General features: G+C 22.9%; 8 protein-coding genes across 8 annotated transcripts; 5 read left to right on the forward strand and 3 right to left on the reverse strand.

Annotated features, from left to right (window-relative positions):
- Nucleotides 1-353: 353 nt before the first annotated feature.
- Nucleotides 354-1,080, forward strand: SRAE_2000199200 (Hypothetical protein; the record flags this gene model as incomplete). Its single annotated transcript, XM_024653009.1, has 2 exons — nt 354-819; nt 860-1,080. The coding sequence occupies 2 exons, from the start codon at nt 354-356 to the stop codon at nt 1,078-1,080; spliced, it is 687 nt and encodes a 228-aa protein (XP_024506528.1).
- Nucleotides 1,081-1,692: 612 nt separating this feature from the next.
- Nucleotides 1,693-2,577, forward strand: SRAE_2000199300 (DNA-directed RNA polymerase II subunit RPB3; the record flags this gene model as incomplete). The annotated part of the gene is made up of 2 exons (XM_024653010.1): nt 1,693-1,828; nt 1,877-2,577. The coding sequence occupies 2 exons, from the start codon at nt 1,693-1,695 to the stop codon at nt 2,575-2,577; spliced, it is 837 nt and encodes a 278-aa protein (XP_024506529.1).
- A 139-nt stretch (nt 2,578-2,716) lies between these two features.
- On the forward strand, nt 2,717-4,090 carry SRAE_2000199400 (WD40 repeat and Splicing factor motif domain and Pre-mRNA processing factor 4 (PRP4)-like domain and WD40/YVTN repeat-like-containing domain and WD40-repeat-containing domain and G-protein beta WD-40 repeat-containing protein; the record flags this gene model as incomplete). The annotated part of the gene is made up of 1 exon (XM_024653011.1): nt 2,717-4,090. One exon carries the CDS (start codon nt 2,717-2,719, stop codon nt 4,088-4,090), a length of 1,374 nt encoding a protein of 457 aa, XP_024506530.1.
- A 1,439-nt stretch (nt 4,091-5,529) lies between these two features.
- On the reverse strand, nt 5,530-6,436 carry SRAE_2000199500 (FI14826p; the record flags this gene model as incomplete). The annotated part of the gene is made up of 2 exons (XM_024653012.1): nt 5,530-6,215; nt 6,274-6,436. 2 exons carry the CDS (start codon nt 6,434-6,436, stop codon nt 5,530-5,532), a joined length of 849 nt encoding a protein of 282 aa, XP_024506531.1.
- A 1,179-nt stretch (nt 6,437-7,615) lies between these two features.
- On the reverse strand, nt 7,616-8,628 carry SRAE_2000199600 (Hypothetical protein; the record flags this gene model as incomplete). Its single annotated transcript, XM_024653013.1, has 4 exons — nt 7,616-7,726; nt 7,793-7,984; nt 8,031-8,515; nt 8,571-8,628. The coding sequence occupies 4 exons, from the start codon at nt 8,626-8,628 to the stop codon at nt 7,616-7,618; spliced, it is 846 nt and encodes a 281-aa protein (XP_024506532.1).
- A 1,589-nt stretch (nt 8,629-10,217) lies between these two features.
- On the forward strand, nt 10,218-11,757 carry SRAE_2000199700 (Solute carrier family 22 member 15; the record flags this gene model as incomplete). Its single annotated transcript, XM_024653014.1, has 2 exons — nt 10,218-11,324; nt 11,380-11,757. The coding sequence occupies 2 exons, from the start codon at nt 10,218-10,220 to the stop codon at nt 11,755-11,757; spliced, it is 1,485 nt and encodes a 494-aa protein (XP_024506533.1).
- An 861-nt stretch (nt 11,758-12,618) lies between these two features.
- Nucleotides 12,619-14,818, reverse strand: SRAE_2000199800 (Potassium channel family and Potassium channel tetramerisation-type BTB domain and Potassium channel, voltage dependent, Kv family and Potassium channel, voltage dependent, Kv9 family and Ion transport domain and BTB/POZ fold domain and Voltage-dependent channel, four helix bundle domain-containing protein; the record flags this gene model as incomplete). The annotated part of the gene is made up of 6 exons (XM_024653015.1): nt 12,619-12,827; nt 12,893-13,029; nt 13,085-13,235; nt 13,396-13,425; nt 13,601-14,312; nt 14,375-14,818. 6 exons carry the CDS (start codon nt 14,816-14,818, stop codon nt 12,619-12,621), a joined length of 1,683 nt encoding a protein of 560 aa, XP_024506534.1.
- Nucleotides 14,819-19,501: 4,683 nt separating this feature from the next.
- Nucleotides 19,502-21,911, forward strand: SRAE_2000199900 (Heat shock protein 4; the record flags this gene model as incomplete). Its single annotated transcript, XM_024653016.1, has 2 exons — nt 19,502-19,608; nt 19,655-21,911. The coding sequence occupies 2 exons, from the start codon at nt 19,502-19,504 to the stop codon at nt 21,909-21,911; spliced, it is 2,364 nt and encodes a 787-aa protein (XP_024506535.1).
- Between the last annotated feature and the right edge of the window lie 148 nt (nt 21,912-22,059).

The following is a 22,059-nucleotide window of genomic DNA, read 5'->3' on the forward strand; positions in this document are numbered from 1 at the left end:
ATAAAATATTTAAAAAAAAACCTTATCTAATGATAAAATTTCTCGATTTGTACCAAACAATTGTTGATAAGATATGTTAAAATAAAATTTTAATCAATGATCTATTAAAACAATATATTTGAAAACAGATGAATTTATTTATACCAATAAAATGTCATTTATTCTATTATTTGTAATTGTCTAAGAAATCATCATAGGTAATAGTAAAAGAAATTTTAATAAATAAAAGAATGTATTAAAATTTTAATCATAACAAGTGCTTTTTGTTTTGATGACATATTTTATATTATATATATAATGTTTAAAAACTTATAAAAATTTAGCCTATTTTTACTAACAACTTACTTTCTATAATGGCATCTGAAAATATCTTATTTTCTTCACTTATATTTTCTTCTCCACTAAAGGATTATAACAATGATAGTGCATTAAATATTTGTGAAATATCTTCTACTCAAAAATCAAAAAAAAAAAAAGTACGAAAACAAAAGAAAAATAAAAAAAAAATAATTAAGAAAGGACGAGTTTCAAAAAAAAAATGCAAGAAATCACAAACATATACTAAATTACTTCTAGAACCTATTCTCACTTCTACACCAATTAAAGATGATCTATATAAGGTGGAAAAAATTCGAGATACATCTAATGACTATCTTGAGTCATCACCAATAAAAGAGATTGCATACCTTGAGGATATTTCTTATAACATTTTTGACAATAGCGCAACAACAGATTATTCTTTTATAAATAGTTTTCATTTTTCACAATTAATTGAACCTACAACAGAGTTAGTTTATGAATATGAAAATAGTTATCAAAGTATGTTTTTAATTAATTAATTATAATAATAATATTTTAGTTATTTATAAAGTTGTGGATAATGATAAATTGGAATTTATAGCAAAAAGATACTATCCATATGCTAAATATCTTAAGTCTGATAAAAAAAATAATACTTTGTTATCTACATTAGATATATCACAAAAAAATTTAAAATCAGCATTAAAGAAAAAAGATGGACCAAAGAAATTATTTAGTGTTAAATTTCCCACTTTTATTAGCAAAGAAAAGTTTTTTTAACATACATATAAATATAGTATATTTTTATTTAAGAACATATTACTAACTAAAGTCAAAATATTCTATTAAAAATGCTAAAATTGATAATTTTCTTTTTGATAGTTGAAACTATCAACTTTTTATTAATTTATTTTTAATTTTTTTGAAAATTGTTGTATTTGTCGGAATTTCAATTTGCTGCTTTTTCTAAGTAACAACAATGTTACTTTAGAAATATTTAATTTATATAATTTTTTTTAAAAACTATATTTAGTGGTGAAGAAATTTATTTACAAATTATTAATTATTGTAAAATAAAAAAATAAAAGTTAGTCATTTTTATTAATTTAATATAAGATATTATTTTTTATTTTTTTTAAAATAATATTTCAATATTTATTTTTTTGCATTACTGTTAAGAAATTATATAAATATTTATTATAAATTAAAATTTTGCCAAAGTTTACATTTAAAATTAAACATTGGTAAATGAGTAGTCTATGAAAGACTAAACGGTACAATCTTATTAGGAAATATATTGGACTAACGTTTAGACATTTTTGAAGTTTCTCTTAACGTTTTATTTTTGGCTTTTTTCTTAAAAATTATTTTTATATTTTTTTTTTCTGAATCATGCCACATGCCAATAAGCCTGTTGTTGAAGTCACACATATAGATGACTATCAAGTTAATTTTATTCTATCTAATACTGATCTCAGTATGGCTAATTCTTTAAGAAGAGTTTTTCATGCAGAAGTACCAACATTAGGTATATTTGAAATAATTTTAAAAAAAATTATTTATTAAAAAATTTTAGCTATTGATTGGGTTCAAATGGATAATAATACAACAGTCCTTCATGATGAATTTATTGCTCACCGTCTGGGTTTAATACCTTTTTTATCTGACATCAAAGTAGATAAAATAAGAAATTTCCGTGATTGTGATTGTGTGGATTTTTGTAAACAATGTTCTGTTGAAGTATGGTTACGTGTTAGAAATGATGATACAGCTACTAGATCTGTAACATCAGATGACATTGTATCAGCAGATCCTGAAGTTGTTCCAGCTGCTGGAAAATATCTTAAACCACATTATAAGGGAGATTTTACTGAATTTGAAAGACTTTATGGACCAATTTTAATTGTCAAATTACGTCAAGGTCAAGAACTTGTATTTAGAGCTTTTGTTAAAAAAGGTATAGGAAAGGAACATGCTAAATGGAATCCAACAGCCGGTGTAACATTTGAATATGATCCTGATAATTCTTTAAGGCATACAGTTTATCAGAATCCTTCCGATTGGCATAAATCAGAACATACTAGATTACCGGATGATGTTTATGAAGCTGCATTTGATGCTTTAGGAAAACCTAGTAAATTTTATATTGGTGTTGAGTCATCAGGAGCATTGAAAGCTGAAAATATTGTGATTAATGGCATTAGAAGTTTAAGAAAAAAACTTGTTGACTTGAAAGATTGTTTAGAAAAAGAGCATATTAATAGTACAATTCATTGATTTTATTTTTTAAATTAACTTTTTTTTTTTTAATTTAAGAAAATGTACATATTTTTTATTTCTATATTTTTCTATAGTTTTGACTTTAATAATATCTTTATTTTTTAAATAGTTCAAATAGTTTTTATTTTATAGAGAGATGGATAGAGCATATGGTGGAATATCTCAAATTCCAAGTGCTATGGAAAATGAAATTCTAGCTGATATGGAAAGAAAGAGAAAAGCTAGGAAGTTAGTATTACCTACAACAAATGATCAATTGGCAAAGTTAGCTAGAAAGATGAAGGAGCCAGTATGTTATTTTGGAGAAAATGAAATGGATAGAAGAGAAAGGTTACGAACTTTGTTATCATATAAAACAGAAGAAGAAGTTCAAAAATTATTAAAATCATTAGAAGAACAAGATCAAAAAGTAAAAGAAGATGATACAAAAGTTTGGTATCATCTTGGAGGAGTTGATTTAAAAAGAGCTAGAGCATTTATTGCAGCATATTCATTTTCTCGTGCAAAGAAAAGGCTTGAGGTTGCCAGGGAACGTGGTTGTATGCCACAAAGTGAAAAAATATCCAGGAGACAGGAAGCTCATGCTTGGATAACTGCTTTAAATATCTATGGGTCGCAGGTTGCTGATGCAAGACCAGTGGCGTGCGTTGATTTTTCTCCAGATTCTAAACATTTAGTTACTGCCGGATGGAGTGGACAAGCTTGTATATGGCGGGTGGGTGATTGTAAACAAGAAATTGCTTTTAATGGTCATTTATCACAATGTGGTGTGGCAAAGTTTCATCCCTATGCTTATACAGGACAAGATGAAAACTCATTAAATGTTGCAACTGGTGGACATGATGGTACAGTCAAACTTTGGAATATTAAAAATGAAACACAGATTGGTGAATTAGAGAAACATGCTGCCAGAGTACCAAGATTATCCTTTCATCCATCTGGAAAATATATTTTAACAGCATGTTTTGATGGATCATGGCAAATGTTTGATTTAGAAACACAAAAATCAATTTTGTATCAGATAGGACATACTAAATCTGTTTTTGACATTATTTCACATCCAGATGGATCATTAGCAGTATCAGTAGGTTTAGATTGTTTTGGTTTAGTATGGGATCTTCGTACAGGAAGAAATATTTATACAATGAAAGGTCACCCAAGAGAGATATATGCCGTAGATTGGCATCCTAATGGATATGAAATAGTTACAGGATCAGCAGATAACACATGTAAAATATGGGATTTAAGAATGAGAAAAAATATTTATACATTAGTTGCACATAATCAAATAGTTACTAGTGCAAAAATAGACTATTCTGGAGAGTACCTAATAACAAGTTCTTTCGATAACTCAATAAAAATATGGTCAACAAAAGATTGGCAACCATTAAAAAAATTAGATGGACATGATACTAAAATTCTTTATATGGATATATCACCTGATCGTCAATGGGTAGCTAGTTGTTCATTTGATAGAACATTTAAACTATGGACTAAAAGTGACTACTAAATAATACACATTATTTATTTTTTCTTTAATTTTAAATATATATAAATAAGAAATAAGTTGTGACAATGTTTTTTTTAATTTTGTATAAACTTTTTAAAGATTCATAATTTGTTAAAAACACTTTTATAAAAAAAATCAAAAAAGCCCTCAGGTAATTTTGTATATTATATTATTATTTTTTTTTATTTTAGTGATCTAGGTGTCAAGAAGAAATTTGTTCCAATGCTTTTTGTACCTTTAATCAATCATATATTTTTTTAAAGTTTTAATTTCTAAATAAAAAAAATATACTTTAAAATTAATCTTTTAATATGAAACAAATTTTTTTTGATTATAATTTAAAAAAAAGATTTCTTTTTTTAATATCAGTGAACCCTCAAAACAAGTATCTTCAGAAAAACTTTAGTAACTTTTTTTATAATTAAACTATCAAAAAGCGGTTTTTGATGATAGATAGATAAGAACTTTAAATAAAAGCATACTTAAGAGACAGAAATGTCTTAAACAATGAAAACAACTATGAAAATGACATGAAAAATTTAAACATTTTTTGTACTTTTAATTTTAAAAAAATTAGATATGATCTAAAAAAAACATCAATATTTTTTTTTGTAAATAACAATATTAATGTTATGATTTAAGATTTATGTTGATATATATTCCATAAATCACTTTCAAAATAGATTCTCTAAAATTATAATTTTTGAGTCTTTGACTTTAAGAACAAAAATAATGAAATTAATTTTTATTTATAATAAAAAAATTAAAATCTAATAAATTATTTTAACACATTTTATAATAAATGTCATTTCAAGACATAGTACATAAATTAAAAAAATATATTTAATCAACTAATTAATTATTTTTTCCAAAATTCTCTCATAAAAAATATTTCACCACTGCAGCATCTTTTAGGTACTGTCAAAGAAGAAAAAAAATTTTTTTTTTATCAAATGTTGTGAAAAGGAATTGGAAATGAGCCAGAACACCATTAACAATTGGTGTTTAAGTAAAACTAATGATAACACAAAAAAAAACTATAAATTACATTTTTAAAATTTTATTACATTACTTTTAAAAAGTACAATTTTGTTAATTTTTCAGTCAGTAGTATGTAATAAAAAATGTTTTTATATTCTATAAGTAGTGATACATTTTTTTTATTTAATTATCTGCCGAATGTCAAAGTACACTTTACTTTTTAATGTATTATTTCATATTAAATGTCATTTTTATTATCATTTTGGGATTAAAAATTTAGGAAATATGTGCAATTCTTAAAATTGCTACAGTAATATGGTTTTTTTTTTTACTTATTACAAATTAACTATTTTTTTTTCTTGTTTCCTTATTTATTAATAAAACATTTCATATGAAAAAATATATATGTTTACATATAAATATATATGTATATATATTTTTATATAAAATAATTTAATTTATTTTTTCATAGCCCACATCAGATCATCATCTCTTGGTTGAAGGCCTGTTATTTTAGTAATAATCCATTCAGCTCCTCTCCAAAATTGAATCTTATCAAGAGGATAATTCAACCAACCTGTAGTGATACAATAACTACAGGCATGTGGAGCTATATGGTGAATTTTATGGTGTTGGCGTGGTAAAATGATATGCCATGATTGTAATTTTTGAACAATTGGATTAAGGTCTTTCCAGGTATGGGACCATTTATGAATTTGATTAGTCATTGCCCCATAAATACATAATAAAAACCAAAACCAATGTTTTGATAAACAACTTTTTAAGTATTCTTCATCATAAAATAGATGTTGATATGTTATAAAAGCCATTACAGGTATTATTACAAGAAAATTATCACCATTACATTCAATAAAATCATGTCTAGTAATAGCTGTTGGATCTACATGATGTTCCCGAAATGATCTAATAAAAGCTTTTCCAAATGTACTTTCAACAGTTCCCCAGGTATCAGCAGCCCAATGAACAAGTCCAGATAATATATCAGCAGCTAATATACCAAGAAAGACACAACTTACCAAAGATAATATACTTATTTGATTTATTGTTAATATTAAAAAAAATCCATTTACTATTAATAAACTTAATCCAAAAGTTAATGATATAATTTCCTGTAATCGTTTTTCTAATTAAAAAAAAATATATATATAAATATCATTAATTTAAAAATATATATTACAAACCTTTACTATATAAACTAGCTAACTCTTTAGCTCCAGAATGTTTATTACTTTTTTGAAATACATTATTATTAGTATTATTACCAATATTTTTTTTAATAATCTCATTTTCATAAAAATCATCATCAGTAGCTCCTGAAGAAGATGTCTGAACAAAACCAGTCATTATTATATTTTATATCAAAAATCTAAACAATAATAAAATAAATGATATTAAAAATATATATTAAAATAAAAATGAATAACAAAATGAATGTAATATATCTTAATGATAATGTTATATTTTAAATTACATGAAGATTATAACGTTGATCATATTTGAGATAGGGTTAAAATAATGATAGGGGACACTCTATAATAAAAATATTTTAAAACTAAATGTATCTAAATATATAATATTGATGTTTATTTAAAATAAAAAAAAAATTAAAAGAATTATTTTATTTTATAATAAATATTTATAAATATGTATTATATATATTTATAATATATTAAAAATAAAACTTTTTTATAAATATATAACTATAAAAATATAACTATTATAATAAATTTTAATTGCTTATATTCTTAAAATGTACAAAAATTTTTGATAAAAAATTAATTTATATATTTTTAAAAGTATCTTTATTAATAAGAGAAGGTGGAGATGTCATTTTTTTTTTAATAGAAAAAAATAATATTTATTTATAATGAAATAAAGAAATAAATGGTGTATGATAAAAATTTACATGATAATTTTTTTTTAATCTCTCAATAATATATTATTATGGCATATATAAATGTTACAAGTGTCGATTTAATTTTTGATTGATGTCAGATAGAAGAGATACAAAAATATTTTATACTATATTACATTGACTTAACTGTTTTAAGCTATAATAATTATATAAAGACAACTCTCGTTGATAATAATATTTGATGTTTGATAATAATTTATATAATAATACGTGACAATGCAAATTTATGTAGCTATGAAATTAAATTGTTCTAGTTAAAAAAGATGCATAAAAGTGACGATATATGTAACATATAAATTAAATATGTTGTATCCATTTTTAATTTATATAGGTATCTACTTTTAAAGTGCCAATCTATAAGACAGGTGGAGTTGTTTAAAATAAATATTTTTATATATATAAATATATATATATATAAATATAATAAATAAATATTTTAAAAATAAAGAAAATTAATAAATAGAAGGAATAAAATAATTATTTTATAAACTAGCATTAGAAAATGTATTAACATTTAAAAAAAAAAAATTAAAAGAATAATTATATAAAATATCATAATAATAATATTTTTAATATTTTTTTAATATTTTTAATATATTATAATATTTTTATGTTTGTCCTTGAAATCCACTACTTTCAGAAGCAAGATGAGTTGAACCAGGAAGCGTTTTTCCTTTTGAAGCTTTAGAATAAATAAATTGTGATGAGTAATGATATTGCTAAAAGTAAAAATAAGTTAAATAAGTATAAATATGTTTAAAAATATAAAATAAATATTTACTTACGGCAAATTTTGGACATCTATTATACCATAATCTACATGTTTCTAAAAATAATGGCATTGGTGGTGGATTACAAAATTTTTGAACAGAAGGATATTCATAATCACATTTACATTCATTTGTACAATGTTTATAAATTTTAACATCACAATCAATTGTACAGGGACGTAATTTTTTTTTTTTACGTTTTTTATGCTTAAAAAAAAAGAAAGAAAATATTTATGTTTTATATTTAACAAACCATTTCATCTGTAAAATGTTTAAATTCATTTAAATCTTTTTCAGCATCTGTTTCAACTTTTCTATGTGAATGTTTATCAGTGTCTTTTTTTTCATAATCAACACCTTCACAATGTGAGATGAAAGAGTTGCAAAAATTTAATATTTCACTATCAGTTTCATTTATCTTTTTAGTGCAACTGGTTGCAAAGTTCATATTATAATTTCTACAATATTCAATTACCTCATCCCTTGAATGTGATGAATCTTTAAATGTTGAAGTTTCATCAGTAAAAGGATTTTTTGTTTCTTTCTCTTCATCAATTTCTCTAGATGTTATTAGTCTTTCTTCATTTATAGGAACAATTTTCTTATCATTATTATTTTTATCATTAAAATTACTCGAAGAACTTTCATCTCTTTGACTTTCGAAATTGGCTACACTACACATATGCATGAATGGATATCTTTTACAAGCAATTTCTAATATATTTCCATTTGCTAAAGCTATTTAAAAATATTATATATGTTAAAAAAATATATAAAATTATTTTAAACATACCATTTGATATACAAAATAGTAATATTATATAAATTAAAAAAATAATCGTTAACTTCATTATAAAAATATATAATTTGATATACAACCATTCTAACTGATATTATAAATATAAATAATTATACTATTTTTAATAATGATATAATAAAATAAACAAGATTTTTTTTTTTAAGAAATTTATTGTTAAAAAAACAAAAAAATATATCTTAATTATAAAAAAAGTACAGTATAGTTTTTTTAATTTTATAATTTACATAATAAAAAATTTGTAAAAAAAATTTTTTAATTACTTTTATTATGACACTTTAATAAATTTTATCATTTATTAATTTTTATTACTATATTTAATTACAAATTATATAAAAATTATAAACTTTACAGGATGCTTTAAAATATTGCCCTTTCAATCAAAAAATTTTTTATTTTTTTACAAAATAAAACTTGAAGTTTGTTTAATAACATTCTATTGCTTTAAAAAGGATTTAAAGAAAAAAAAATTTTAAAGTATTTTGTACTTTTAACTATTGTAAAGATTTAAAGAATTAACAAGTTAAAAAAAGTTAAATAATTTAAATATTTTATTAAATTATTTTTGTTCATCAATTTTTATAAGGAAGTTTTATTTTATCAAATAATTGAAAATAGATAATAAAAAGCTTTTTTGGTAAGCAATTATAAATAAAATCAAAAATTAAAAAATTAATTCATAAAAATAACAATATTATTAAATTGGGTTCAAAAATAAATATTTTAATTATTTTTTTTAATACTTTTATCAATCTTATCATTAAAAACCTTCAAATAAATATATTAAATTTTATCATAAGTAATTGATAAACAAAAAAATGTATACATTAAATTTTTAATATGATTATCACTTTTTTTTTATATATTAATCTTTTAAAAACTTTCTAATTCGAAATTTAATGATATAATAGTTTTTATAAATATTAAAACATTTGTTGTTTTTGCAAATTTTAATTTATTAAAAAAAAACTTTTACTGTAAAAATGGAATAGGAGATTTTCCAATGAATTGCCTATAAAAATCAAAACATTTCATAAAATATTTTACATTTTTATTTATGTTTCTAATTTTTGTGGTGGAAAACTTTCACCTAACAGACTTTTTTTTTTTTTCTCAAAAATATATTTTACTGATTCTGATCAAACTATACTACATACTCATCAATTACCTTTAAATGTAATTAATCATTTACAGCTTATATGTTGATCTTTATCTTTGATATGTAAGTAGATTCACCAAGGAAGATAAAAAAATCTTCAACATTAGAATAAAATTCATAATGGATATAAAAATACTTCACAATCTATTAGCAATTAAAATAAAACATTTATTTATAAAATAAACCTATCTTTTCAATAAATCAGTACTTAATTGAATCTCCTCCAAATTTGACATCACGTGTTATTCATTTATTTTTACATGTAATAAAAAATTTTCACCTTATAATGAATTTTTAATTTGAACCTATCATTAAGTGTAATTCTTTGAATTTTAAAAAAAAAAAAACTTTTTTTTTAACTACTTAGATACACTTATTTTCATCATAATACTATTTTATCAAGCATTTTTTTTTATAGAAAAAAAGTTAAATTTTCATATTAAAATTTTTTAACTTATATTATAATGTCTACAGAAACAAGAAAAAAATGGTTTCCAGAGTGGGTGAATACATTTAATCTTTTGGTTTTTTTTTTATGGCAATCTAAAAGTTTCATGGGAACACAGATGATTTTTGCTATTTTTAGTAATTATGTTTCAAAATGGAGATGTGAAGGAGTCGGAAATTATGGTAAAAATTGTACAATCTTCAATTCTGGATGTAAACTAGAGTATGAAAATAATTATTTTTACTCAGCTGCTCTTAAATTTGGTTGGGTATGTAGTGATGATAGTTATATGGTAGCATTCTCATCACAATTACAATTTTTTGGTGTCCTTATTGGAACAGTTTTTTTTGGAATTCTTAGTGATGCTATTGGGAGAAGAAAAACTAGTATAATTAATGTTGGATTAGGATGTTCATTTATCTTAATATCAAGTTTTATTGATAATTCTAAATTTTTTGTCTTTTCACGTTTTGTAATTGGTTTAGCTAATGGTGGTTCATTAAATAGTGGAGTAACTTATTGTATGGAAGTTTTACCTTCTGATAAAAGAATATTTATTAAATGTTTATTTAATTGGGGTTTATCTCGAGTTCTTTTAACAGCAATATGTTATTATTTTAATAATTATGCATCAGCACTACTAGTTAGTGGATTAATGGTGATACCAGCTATATTGTTACTTATATTTTACTTTCCTGAATCACCAACATGGTATCATTACAAAAATATGGAAGAAAAAATGATAAAAAGTGAAAAAATTATTGCTAAATTATCAAACATAGAGTATGTAAAAATTCAGCATGAACCAATTACAAAAAAAGAATCTTTCTTAGAATTATTAAAAGATAAAATTATTTTAAAAAAACTTTCTATACTTTGGTGTATGTGGTTTGTTGCATCATTGTGTGGTTATAGTATAGATTTACATAGTAGTGAAATATCTGGTAATCTTTATATAAATCAATTTTTCTTTGGTTTTACTATATATTTTTCAAAATTAATCGTTCCAACCATTGATAGTCATTGTCAATGGTTTACAAGAAGACTTTTTCATCAAGGAGCACAAGCAATTGTAGTTATTTGCTTTGGTATTCTAGCTCTATTAGTAGCAATTAAATATAATGTAAGATTTTTTTTTAAAATATATGATATTTATTAATTATATAATTTTTTTTAAGGGACTAGTTATATTAATATTAAATGTTATTGGAGTTGTTTTTATTGAATTTAGTTGGGATGCTTGTTATCTTTGTGCAATTGAAAGTATGCCAACAAACGTCAGGAGTAGTAGTTTAGGAAGTTGTTCATTAATGGCAAGAATTGGCTCAATTATCTCACCAATGTTACCATACCTTAATACTTTTTGGCCCCCAATGGCATATTTTGTAGTTGCCTGCCTTGGCCTCATAAATCTTTTAGTTTCATTTTTCTTTTTAAAAGAAACTAAAAATGTTTTTCTTGATAAGGTACATCTTACCGAAAAAAATGATGATGTAACAAATTGTTCTATTGAGCTTTTAAATAAACATACAAAAAATAGTAATAATAATATCTAAATTAGTTGCTGTTATTGTTATATATTTTTTTCTTACTCATTTTATAATGATAAAAATATAATATAAATAATTGTGAATATTGATATGTCTCTTTTTTTTTTATTTTTATTAAATATTAAAAATAAAAATGGTAATTAAACAAATGTATTATATTATAGTTACATAATAATTTTTCCTTTTTTTTTTATTAAAAATAAGGATTAAATATTTTCAATTAAAATGTTTTTAATATAATATATTAATACTAATAAACAATAATAAAAAATTATATTATTTTATTTTTAAAAACAAAAAAAAAAATATTATTTTATTTCAGATAAAATAAAATATAAAGGTCAAATCTATTTTGAATGTAATGTAAATAAAATTATAATCATCTATAACTATTTTTGGGTAAAAATATAATATGAAAAATTTAACAATAAAGTTCTATTTAAAATATAGTATATTTGATTTAATAAATAATCATATAAAATTGTTAATACTTTTATATTATTATAATTATATGTAGAATATAAATATTTTTTTTTATATATATAAGTTATAAAAATAATATGTTAATGAAGATAAATTATTATTTTTCGAACAAAACATGATAGAAAATTTATTCTATTAAATCGTATTTACAATATTTTTCTTTAAAATATATAATAATGATAACAATTTGTATTGAAAAAAGATTTAATATTATATTAAGTTATATTTAAATTTATTGAGTTATTCTTCCTTCTTTAAACTTGTTTTTATAAACAACTTTTTTAAAAAGTTAAAGATGAAACTATTATGATAAAAGCATGTTTCACATCTTATTTTATCATTTTTGTATTAAAAAGTAGATGTTGTTTGGTATTTTTAAATATCCTATCCATAAGCTTTTGCCATTCTTCTTCTAATTCTTACTTTTTGAAAGTCATTTGTCTCACTTGCATAATTCTTAGAAAAATTTTCAACTATCATAGTTATTGGAAATGCTAATACTAAAACTCCTCCTATACTTGCTCCTGATGCTATGAATTTACCAAATGCTGTTGTAGGGAGACTGTCACCATAGCCTACTGTTGTCATTGTAACTAAAAATTAAAAAAAAAAAAGATTTTATTATATATATAAAAAAAAATTCGGTTTAAAAGCTTACTTATACACCACCATGATGCAGCAGGAATAGATTTAAATTTGGTGTTTGGTTCATCTTTTTCGGCAAAATACATTAATGTTGAAAAAAAGATAACTGTTGTTAAAAGAAACAAACCCAACATTGATAATTCAGGAAGACTATAAAAAAAAAATTAAGATTTTCATTTTTATTTTAAAAATAATGAAAACAAACCTTGTTCTAACAGTTAATCCAAAACTTTTTAATCCACTTGAATATCTTGCTAATTTAAAAACTCTCGTTACTCTCATAACACGTACAGCTCTAAGAACCAAAGCAAGTGCTTTCAAATCAACAATCGTAGAAACAGCATAGTTAGGCATTGCTATAATATAAATAAAAGAATAAAAATAAAGTTTAAATTTGATAAATTAGAAATCAAATAAAAGAAAAATTTAATTTTAATGGTTAAACCTTATTATATACATACTAACTTTATCCAAAACAATAAAAAAGTTTTGGTTATGTAATAAATGTAAACTTACAAGACAAATCGTTGATTGTCGCTAGATGTTCTACAAAAAAAAGTGAAGAAAAAAATAATAACATTGTATAATTACTCAATTTTTAAGGTTATAAATTTTTTTTTAAAACAAATATATACAAACCACCATTGAAATTTTAAAGAAGTGAAATATCAAAACAAAATGATATAAAAATATATAATGATAGATAAAAAAACAAACTTACCTCCGTATGATAGTATAACTTCAAGATAAAATGGAACAATAGTAAAAATATCAATCAAATTGAGTGGAGAGATAATAAATTTAAATTTTTTTGGTGCAACCAAAATTCTTAAAATATATTCAACTGTAAACCATATCATACAAATCCATTCTATAATTTCTAAAAATAATATAGGATCACCTTCACCATTAAATGCCATTGAATTATTTGTACCATTAATATGTCTTTGAAATTCAGGCATACTAGCAACAATCATTGCAGAAACTGAAATAATTACCATTCCAATTGATGTTATACCAAATATTTGTGCCACTCTACTTGATGTTGGTTCCTCACAAATACGGTATAATTTTTTTCTAAAACTATTATACCAACCTTTATCTCTCCCAGAATATGGATTATTAAAATCATCATCAAATTCATCAATACCCTCATATTCTACAAATTTTTCATTACTTCCCATACAACATGGAGCAAAGTATGTTTTTTGTATTTTCCAAAAATCTATTTCCATTAAAACTCGTTCCTCACAAATATCTGTTGGTTTGTGAAAGTGACCCGTTGTAAAAAAATCAAATATTGGTTCAAATAATCGACCACACCGTTCAAAATAATATTCATCAGTTTCTTCAATATAACCATCACATTGTGTTAGACGTTCTTCATGTGTCATATCACAAAATACTCCTAAAAGACTTACTGGACATCGATACTATAAAATATATTAAAAAAAAAAATAAAATATATAATTAATTTTTTATTTATAAAACATACTTTTATTGTATTTGTTTTAATTCTAAATTGTTGACCACCAATATTTAATAATAAAAATTGACTTTGTTTTGAAATATGTCCTAATTTTCTAACTCTATGGCTTTTTTTGGATGTACTATCATTATATTGATTATTAGATCCTGTACAAAAGGTAAATGAGGGAGTTTCTGATTTGTTATTAGTTATATCAGTATTACTTCTATTTTTTAATTCATGTAAATCGTTATCCAAAACTTCACAATTAATACGTGATCTAGTCATAGTAAGGGATAGATTATTAGGAATATATTTATCTTCAAATTTCATAATATTATCATGACTATTGTCAAAAGTGTTGTTATCAACTTTATCTTTACTACAAGTAGTAGTCTTTTTAGGTTGTTGAAGATAACTTTCAAAGGGTGTGGCTTGAAAAGAGCTATTTTCTTTGACATATAATGCCATAGTTAAAGAAGATTATATAGTATATAGCAAAAGTTAGGATAAAAGTTTAATGTGATAAAAATGAAAAAAAAAGAAGAAGAAAGTAGTCTAAAATAAGAATAAAAAAGGTAAAATTTTATGTTATTTTATATTTAATAGTAGAAGTATTGTGATTACACTTTGAAATATAAAAAATTGTTAAAGAATTTGCCTAAATTTAGGAAATTACGTTATTGAAATATATAATAAAATAAATAATGAAATTAAATGAAGAGTGAAACAATAACACATATTATTAAGAAAATTGTAAAAAGGATAGATTCTAAGACATTTAGTTCATTTTACCCAAGTTAGTAACAAAAATTTTTTTTTATATATCTTTAAAATAGTTTAAATTATTTTTTACATTTTTTTTGTTACTACAATAAGTACTTTTTATACGTGAAAATAAAATATAATATTATTATACTTGTATTAAAAAAATTTGTAAAAGAAAGATGGTAAAAATATGTTTTTAGTCTAAATAAAAATTTTAAATTTCTCAAAAAATGAATATTTAATTTCAATTTTTTTTTATCTTAATATCATTATGTATATATATAAGTATAATATATTTTAAATTTCACTAATAGAGTACATTAAATAATCGAAAACTTTTTTCAAGTACAACTTTTTTAAAAAAAAAAGTGCCATTTTAGTAATATTTATATTAAAGAAGTATAAGTTGATGATTTAAAAATTAAATAAAAATAAAGTTTTTTTTTTTTTATAAAATAGAAAAAAAAGTAAAAAGTAAAAAGTAAAAATCAAAATATAAATTGTTATTTTATATCATTCTAAAATAAATATATTCAAAAAAATTTTTTACTAATTTCATCAAATATTTATATTTAAACATTGTTTAGAAATTAAAATAATAAAACAAAAATATAAAATATTCTTATCATTTTGAGAAAATAACTATAGCACTTTTGGACATTTTTTTTAATGTTAAAATATCTTTTCTTAGTTTAATTAATAAAAAAAAATAATAGTTTTAATAAACGTTTTTTTTGATAATAAAATTATCTATATATAGAAAAATAGAACTAATTGTAAAAAAAGATAGATAATTAAATTCTATGACATAGATGTTTCTAAAAAAATAGTACCAAAATATTTAATTTTTTTAGAGGATAAAAATAAAATGTAACAACTCTTATAAAATAAATAAAGAAACATATGACATTTGAAAAGGCAAAAATCATATATTAACTAATTTTCTGAATTTTCAAGGAAAATAAAAAAGAATATGATTATGGTGGCTTTTTAAAAATAACTATAAGGTATTTACTCATTTTATATAACAATGATATTATATACCTGATTTATAAAGTGCCAACCAAGATCTTTAAGAAATGAGATATTAATAACAAAATATTCTACTGATAAAAAGTATATACATTACTTACAAACATTTTTCTGTCTTAATTAACACCAAAGAAGATTGATGATCTTATGATTGAACTTAATTATAATCATTGTAATAAAAGGTTTAAAAGTTTTATCATATAATGATTATTTTCAATCAAAATTTATTTAAAGATTAAATAAAAGTTTTAAAAATTTTAAATAAAACATTATTTAAAGTATACACAAGAAAGTACTAAAATATGGAATAAAATACCAACAAATAATTCAAGAAACATTTTATTTTCAAAAAAAAAATGTATCATTTATATATTTATTATTTATTCTGATCAGTAAAAATTCCAATAAATATAGCATTTTTTTATAGTAAGTTATGATTGTTAGCATTTAAAATTTAAGTTTATTAGGACCATGCCATAAAATAAAACTATAAATCTTTACAATGCTGTACATTTCAATCTATTTTAAAATATTTCCAACTAAACAAAAATAGAAAGTAAAATTTATTTGATATTTAATGTTTAAATTCTTTTTTATATTCTTAAAAAAGAAAAAAGTTTTTATTAAATATTTGGTAAAAATTCATAAATATTTTCATCATATTTAATATCTCTTATCATATTCTTTCTTTCTCACATTTAAGAGAATAATTTTTTAATCAATTTTTTACCAAAATTATTAAATATAAAATAAGATTTTACTTATAAATATAATTTGTTGAATTTCCTAGATATTTAAATGAAAATTTTAATATATTTTTTGGTAAATAGAAATAACAAAAAATTTTTTTACAGATTTAGCTAAAAGCCATTTACAACAACTTCAAAATATTCATCTTTTATATTTTTATAATTCATCTGGATAAGATATATATTTTAAGAAAACTATTTATAGAAATAAACAAATCTCCTACTTTTATTTATAAAGCTTATTGCATTATAATGAATTTCTATCTATCATAATGTGATCATCATTCTAATTCTCCATCAATAAATATGTCAAATTTATCGTGAAATGTCTATTCTCAAGACAAAATAAATTTTTCCATTCCAATATCTAATTTATATAACCAACACACAATTAGACAAACTTTTTTAACAATTTAACGATGTAATGTTTTTAAATAACTTTTTGATATGTCTACCAATTCAAATGGAAATAATGATAAACTAACTCTTAGTAGCATTAGAAAATACCAGTTATTTACAAATTCTAGAAATAAATTTTTTGATTTGACAAAATAAAATAACCTTTTTTTTCATTAATAAAATATAGTTATATTTTTAATGTAAAATTTCTTGTTATTTTAACTTAATGGTTTAAAAATATTCCTGTACTTTAAATTATAAATTATCTTTAATGTAAATAAGCGTTTTTTTTTTCTTCTTCGCCTCTTAAATGGTACTTTTATACTATATACATACATGGAAAATATATGAATGTACACACTTGGTAATATAATATAGTAGAACCTTCGAGAACATTTAAATATATATATATTTTGTGATAGTCGGGCTAAGTTTTGCTACAACTTAGAAACACTCTTTGAATTGATACTTTAATAGAAGTAAAACCTCTTTAAACAACTTTTCATTAGTCACAACCTTTCGTTAAGATAATATAAGAAAATAATATTATGACACTAAGAAGGAGAAAATTGAGTAGGTGGTTTATTAAAAAAAAAATAACAAAAAAAAAATTAACCAATGAGTAAAATAAAAAGGAACAAATTGGAAAAGTATTCACATATAAATTATTGAAGTTTCTTCATTATCCAGTAGATCTCCTATCTAATTCCACCTACTTTTTCTTTTCTTCTATGTTTGGAGGAGACAAAATATTTTTATAAACTTTTACTCGTACATAACATTTGAACTAAAATTAAGTGTATCTCTATCTGATCTAGTTATAGATATACTATTTATGAGCAAACAAAGCTGAACCCAGAGGAGAAAAAAAAAATTTTTGATGGAGCAAAAATTTTATTTTAGTAGACTTCATGTATGAGGAAGAATAAGATAGTCTAGTATTTTGCGATAGTCTATCAATTAATTTGCAACAAATTTTCTAAATTTTCAGACATGTCAAAAATACTTTTAAAAGAAAACCCACACAAAAATTGTCAAATTTATTTCGGCGAAAACACAAAACATACCTGTTAATGTCATAATATGAATGATAAAGAAAATTTAAAACATAAATAAATCTATTGGAATAATGATGCTACGACCCTTTTTCTGGAACTTTCCAGAATACTAAGGTATAGTTTATAAAGTGTATGTAGTATTCTTCTAGTGAATGCTCCTCTCTGACGGAAAATACAACCTAGATATAACTGTGGTGATTCTTTTGAGTAATTTATGGGTATGTGTTATTCATAGGTTTTTTTTTGCTTGGTATTATTTAGCTTTTTTTTTAAAAGTCAGTTATTTTTTTTAATTCCTGAAGGAAATTTATTGGTTTTGAGGGAATAGATTTTTTTTTCAAAATTTTAAAATAATTTTTTTTATACTATTAAACATTATATTTATTTTAGGTATCTTTTGTTAGAATTATGATTATTAAATATCTCACAATATTATTTGTTTATCAGATAATATTATATTGATAAACTTATTGTATTCTTAAAAATTGTCACTTACTTTTCTGTGTATTTATGGTGTTATTAAATAAGTTTATAATGTCTTGAAATTACTTTGATAGTTGTTATAAACTTTAATTTATTGTTATAAGTTGCGAGGGAGTAAGTTAGTAGTTATTCTTGTATATAAAAATATTTTTGTAGAAAAATTTCCGATTGTATATATTTTTTTTAAGATTTTTAATATATTTTAAAATGAATTAACATTTTCTTATGATATTTTTGATGTGAATGTAAAACAAACTTTTTATTTATCATTGTCATTTTTATTTATTAGATCTTAAATATTAATTAATCATAGCGTATTTAGTGATCTTCGTATTTGCTTCCTATAGTTTTTCAATTTTTGTTTCCCTTAGTAAATTTATATAAAACAACCAAATTAAAGATCGTAATGTATATTTGGTTTTTAGGATTTTTGGTATCAATGTTATAGGTTTGCCTGGTAACATTACTAATAAGGGTAGAAAAGTCTCCCACACCAAACACAAGATTTGCAATATTGGACTAATGATACCCCATTATGCAGTTTTTAAAATTAATATTTTTTCTTGCTTAGTATTACTGTCGTCTTTTTATTTTATTTTTTTTTATCATTTTTAAAAAATTAATTTTGAAAACATTTTTTTTAGTGTCTCATATTTTGAAAAATCATGGCTGTAGTCGGATTTGATTTCGGAAACCTGAACTGTTACATTGCTGTTGCTCGTCAAGGTGGAATTGACGTTATTACCAATGATTATTCACTTCATGCTACACCGTATGTTATATTTTGATTAAACATTTGTATTATTTTAATTTTTTAGAGCCTGTGTCGCTTTTGGATCGAGAGATCGTGTTTGTGGAATAGCTGCTCGTCAAAAAGTTAATACGAATTTTAAAAGTACTGTATTGAATTTTAAACAACTACTTGGTCTTAAATTTAGTGACCCAGAAGCTAAAAAGATGAAGAAATACATACCATGTGAAATGGTACAATTGGATAATGATAACATTGGTCTTAAAGTAAATTATCTTGATAAGGAGCAAATTTTAACACCCGAACAAGTGACTGCTGCTTTGTTTGTTAAATTAAAATCCATCACTGAATTATCATGTGAAGAAATTAAATGTGTTTCTGATCTAGTAGTTACTGTCCCACCTTACTTTACGGATGTTCAAAGAAGAGCTTTAAAGGCTGCTGTTGACTTAACTGGAATGAATTGTCTTAGACTTGTTAATGAGAATTCGGCTGCTGCTTCTGCTTATGGTATTTATAAACAAGATCTTCCACCTGAAGGATCTCCACCTAAAGTTGTTGTTATTGTTGATGGTGGTCATACATCTGTACAAGCAACTTTATGTCTATTTAATAAAGGAAAATGTGAAATAGTTGGATATACTTATGATACTGATGTTGGTGGATTATATTTTGACAGTTCTATTAGAGAACATTTCAGAAAAATGTTTGTTGAAAAGTACAAAATTAACGCAGAAACTAATCCACGTGCTTGGTTACGTTTATTGGATGAATGTGAAAAAATTAAGAAACAAATGTCTACTAATAGTATTGCTTTACCATTAAATATTGAATGTTTCATGAATGATGTTGATGTTACAGGAAAAATGTGTAGAGAAGAATTTGAAAACGTTGCAGCACCATTGTTTGAAAGAGTTCGTTCACTTTTACAAAGATTACTACAAGAAACTGGATACACACCTGATAAAATTAATGAGGTTGAAATTATTGGTGGATCTTCACGTATACCATCATTCAAGAAAATAATTAAAGATGTTTTTGGAATGGAACCCAAAACAACAATGAATCAAGATGATTCTATTTCACGTGGAGCTGCTCTTCAATGTGCTATTCTTTCTCCAGCTGTTCGTGTTCGTGATTTTGCTCTTTACGAAAAATTGGGACATCAAATTGTTATAAAGTATGGAGATAGCAATGATTTAAAAGCTTTGTGGAAAGGAAATGCAGAAGTTGGATCCACCAAATTAATCACCACTCTTCGTAGAGGTGATTTTATTGTTGATGGTTTGTACAACTCTCCTTATGAAGTACAACCACAAAATTTTATTGGACGTTGGGTTGTCAAAGGAGTTACACCAAATGCTGATGGTAGTGATAAGAAGGTTAAGATAAAAGCTGGTGTTAATAACTCTGGTATTTTTGAAGTTTTTGGTGCTACTGCTTATGAAGTAGTTCCACTTTGTAAAGAAGAAATTGAAGCTGAGGCTAATGAAGCTGCTAAAAATCCACCTAGTGAAGAAACAAAAGAAGGTGAAGAAAATGCTTCTGAAAAACAGCAACCAGCTGCTCCTAAGACAAAGACTATCTCAACTGAACTTGTTGTTGAAGCACAAATTCCATACATTTTTGATATTTATAAGGCTAGAGACTTTGAGCTCAAAATGCAACAAACAGATTTATTGGAAAAACAAAAAGCTGATGCCAAGAATGCTGTTGAAGAATATGTTTATGACATGAGAGACAAACTTTGTGAGGTTCTTGCTGACTTCATTCAAGAAAGTGAAGCTGATGAATTTAAGGCACATTTACAAAAAACCGAAGATTGGTTGTATGAAGATGGAGAAGATGCTGAAACAAAAGTTTACGAAGAAAAATTATCATTCCTAAAAAAAATTGGTGATCCTGTAGTTGAGAGATATCATGAGTACGAAAACAGAGCTATTTTATTTGAAGCAATTGAGACAAAAATAATGCAAATAGATAAATTTATTGACCAATACAATAATGGTGTCGAAGCATATAGTCATATAGATAAAAATGATGTCAAAAAAGTGCAAGATGCTGTTGAAGAAAAAAGAAAGTGGGTATGGGAAAATAAGGATAAGCAAGCTAAGAAAGCTAAATACGATGCCCCACATGTTTGGTGTCGCGAAATTTCAAATGCTAAGGCTTTATTGGATTCAATTGTCAATCCAATTATGAATAGACCAAAACCAAAGGTAGAGCCACCAAAAAAGGAAAAAAAAGAACCTGCTCAACCAGCTGAAGAAAGTCAAGATATCAATGGGGAAACTAAGCAACCACAAGAAATGGAAATTGATTAAACTGATTTTTTTATATATAATTTAATAAAGTATGTACCGTTATTAAAACTTAGTTTTTTTTTTTTAATTTCTATAATGAAACATTTTATGACATATTTTATTGTATAATATAACATGTAGAAAAAATTAGATAACGATTATTATTTAC

This window comes from Strongyloides ratti, assembly GCF_001040885.1.
Source record: "Strongyloides ratti genome assembly S_ratti_ED321, chromosome : 2".
Classification (NCBI taxonomy): domain Eukaryota; kingdom Metazoa; phylum Nematoda; class Chromadorea; order Rhabditida; family Strongyloididae; genus Strongyloides; species Strongyloides ratti.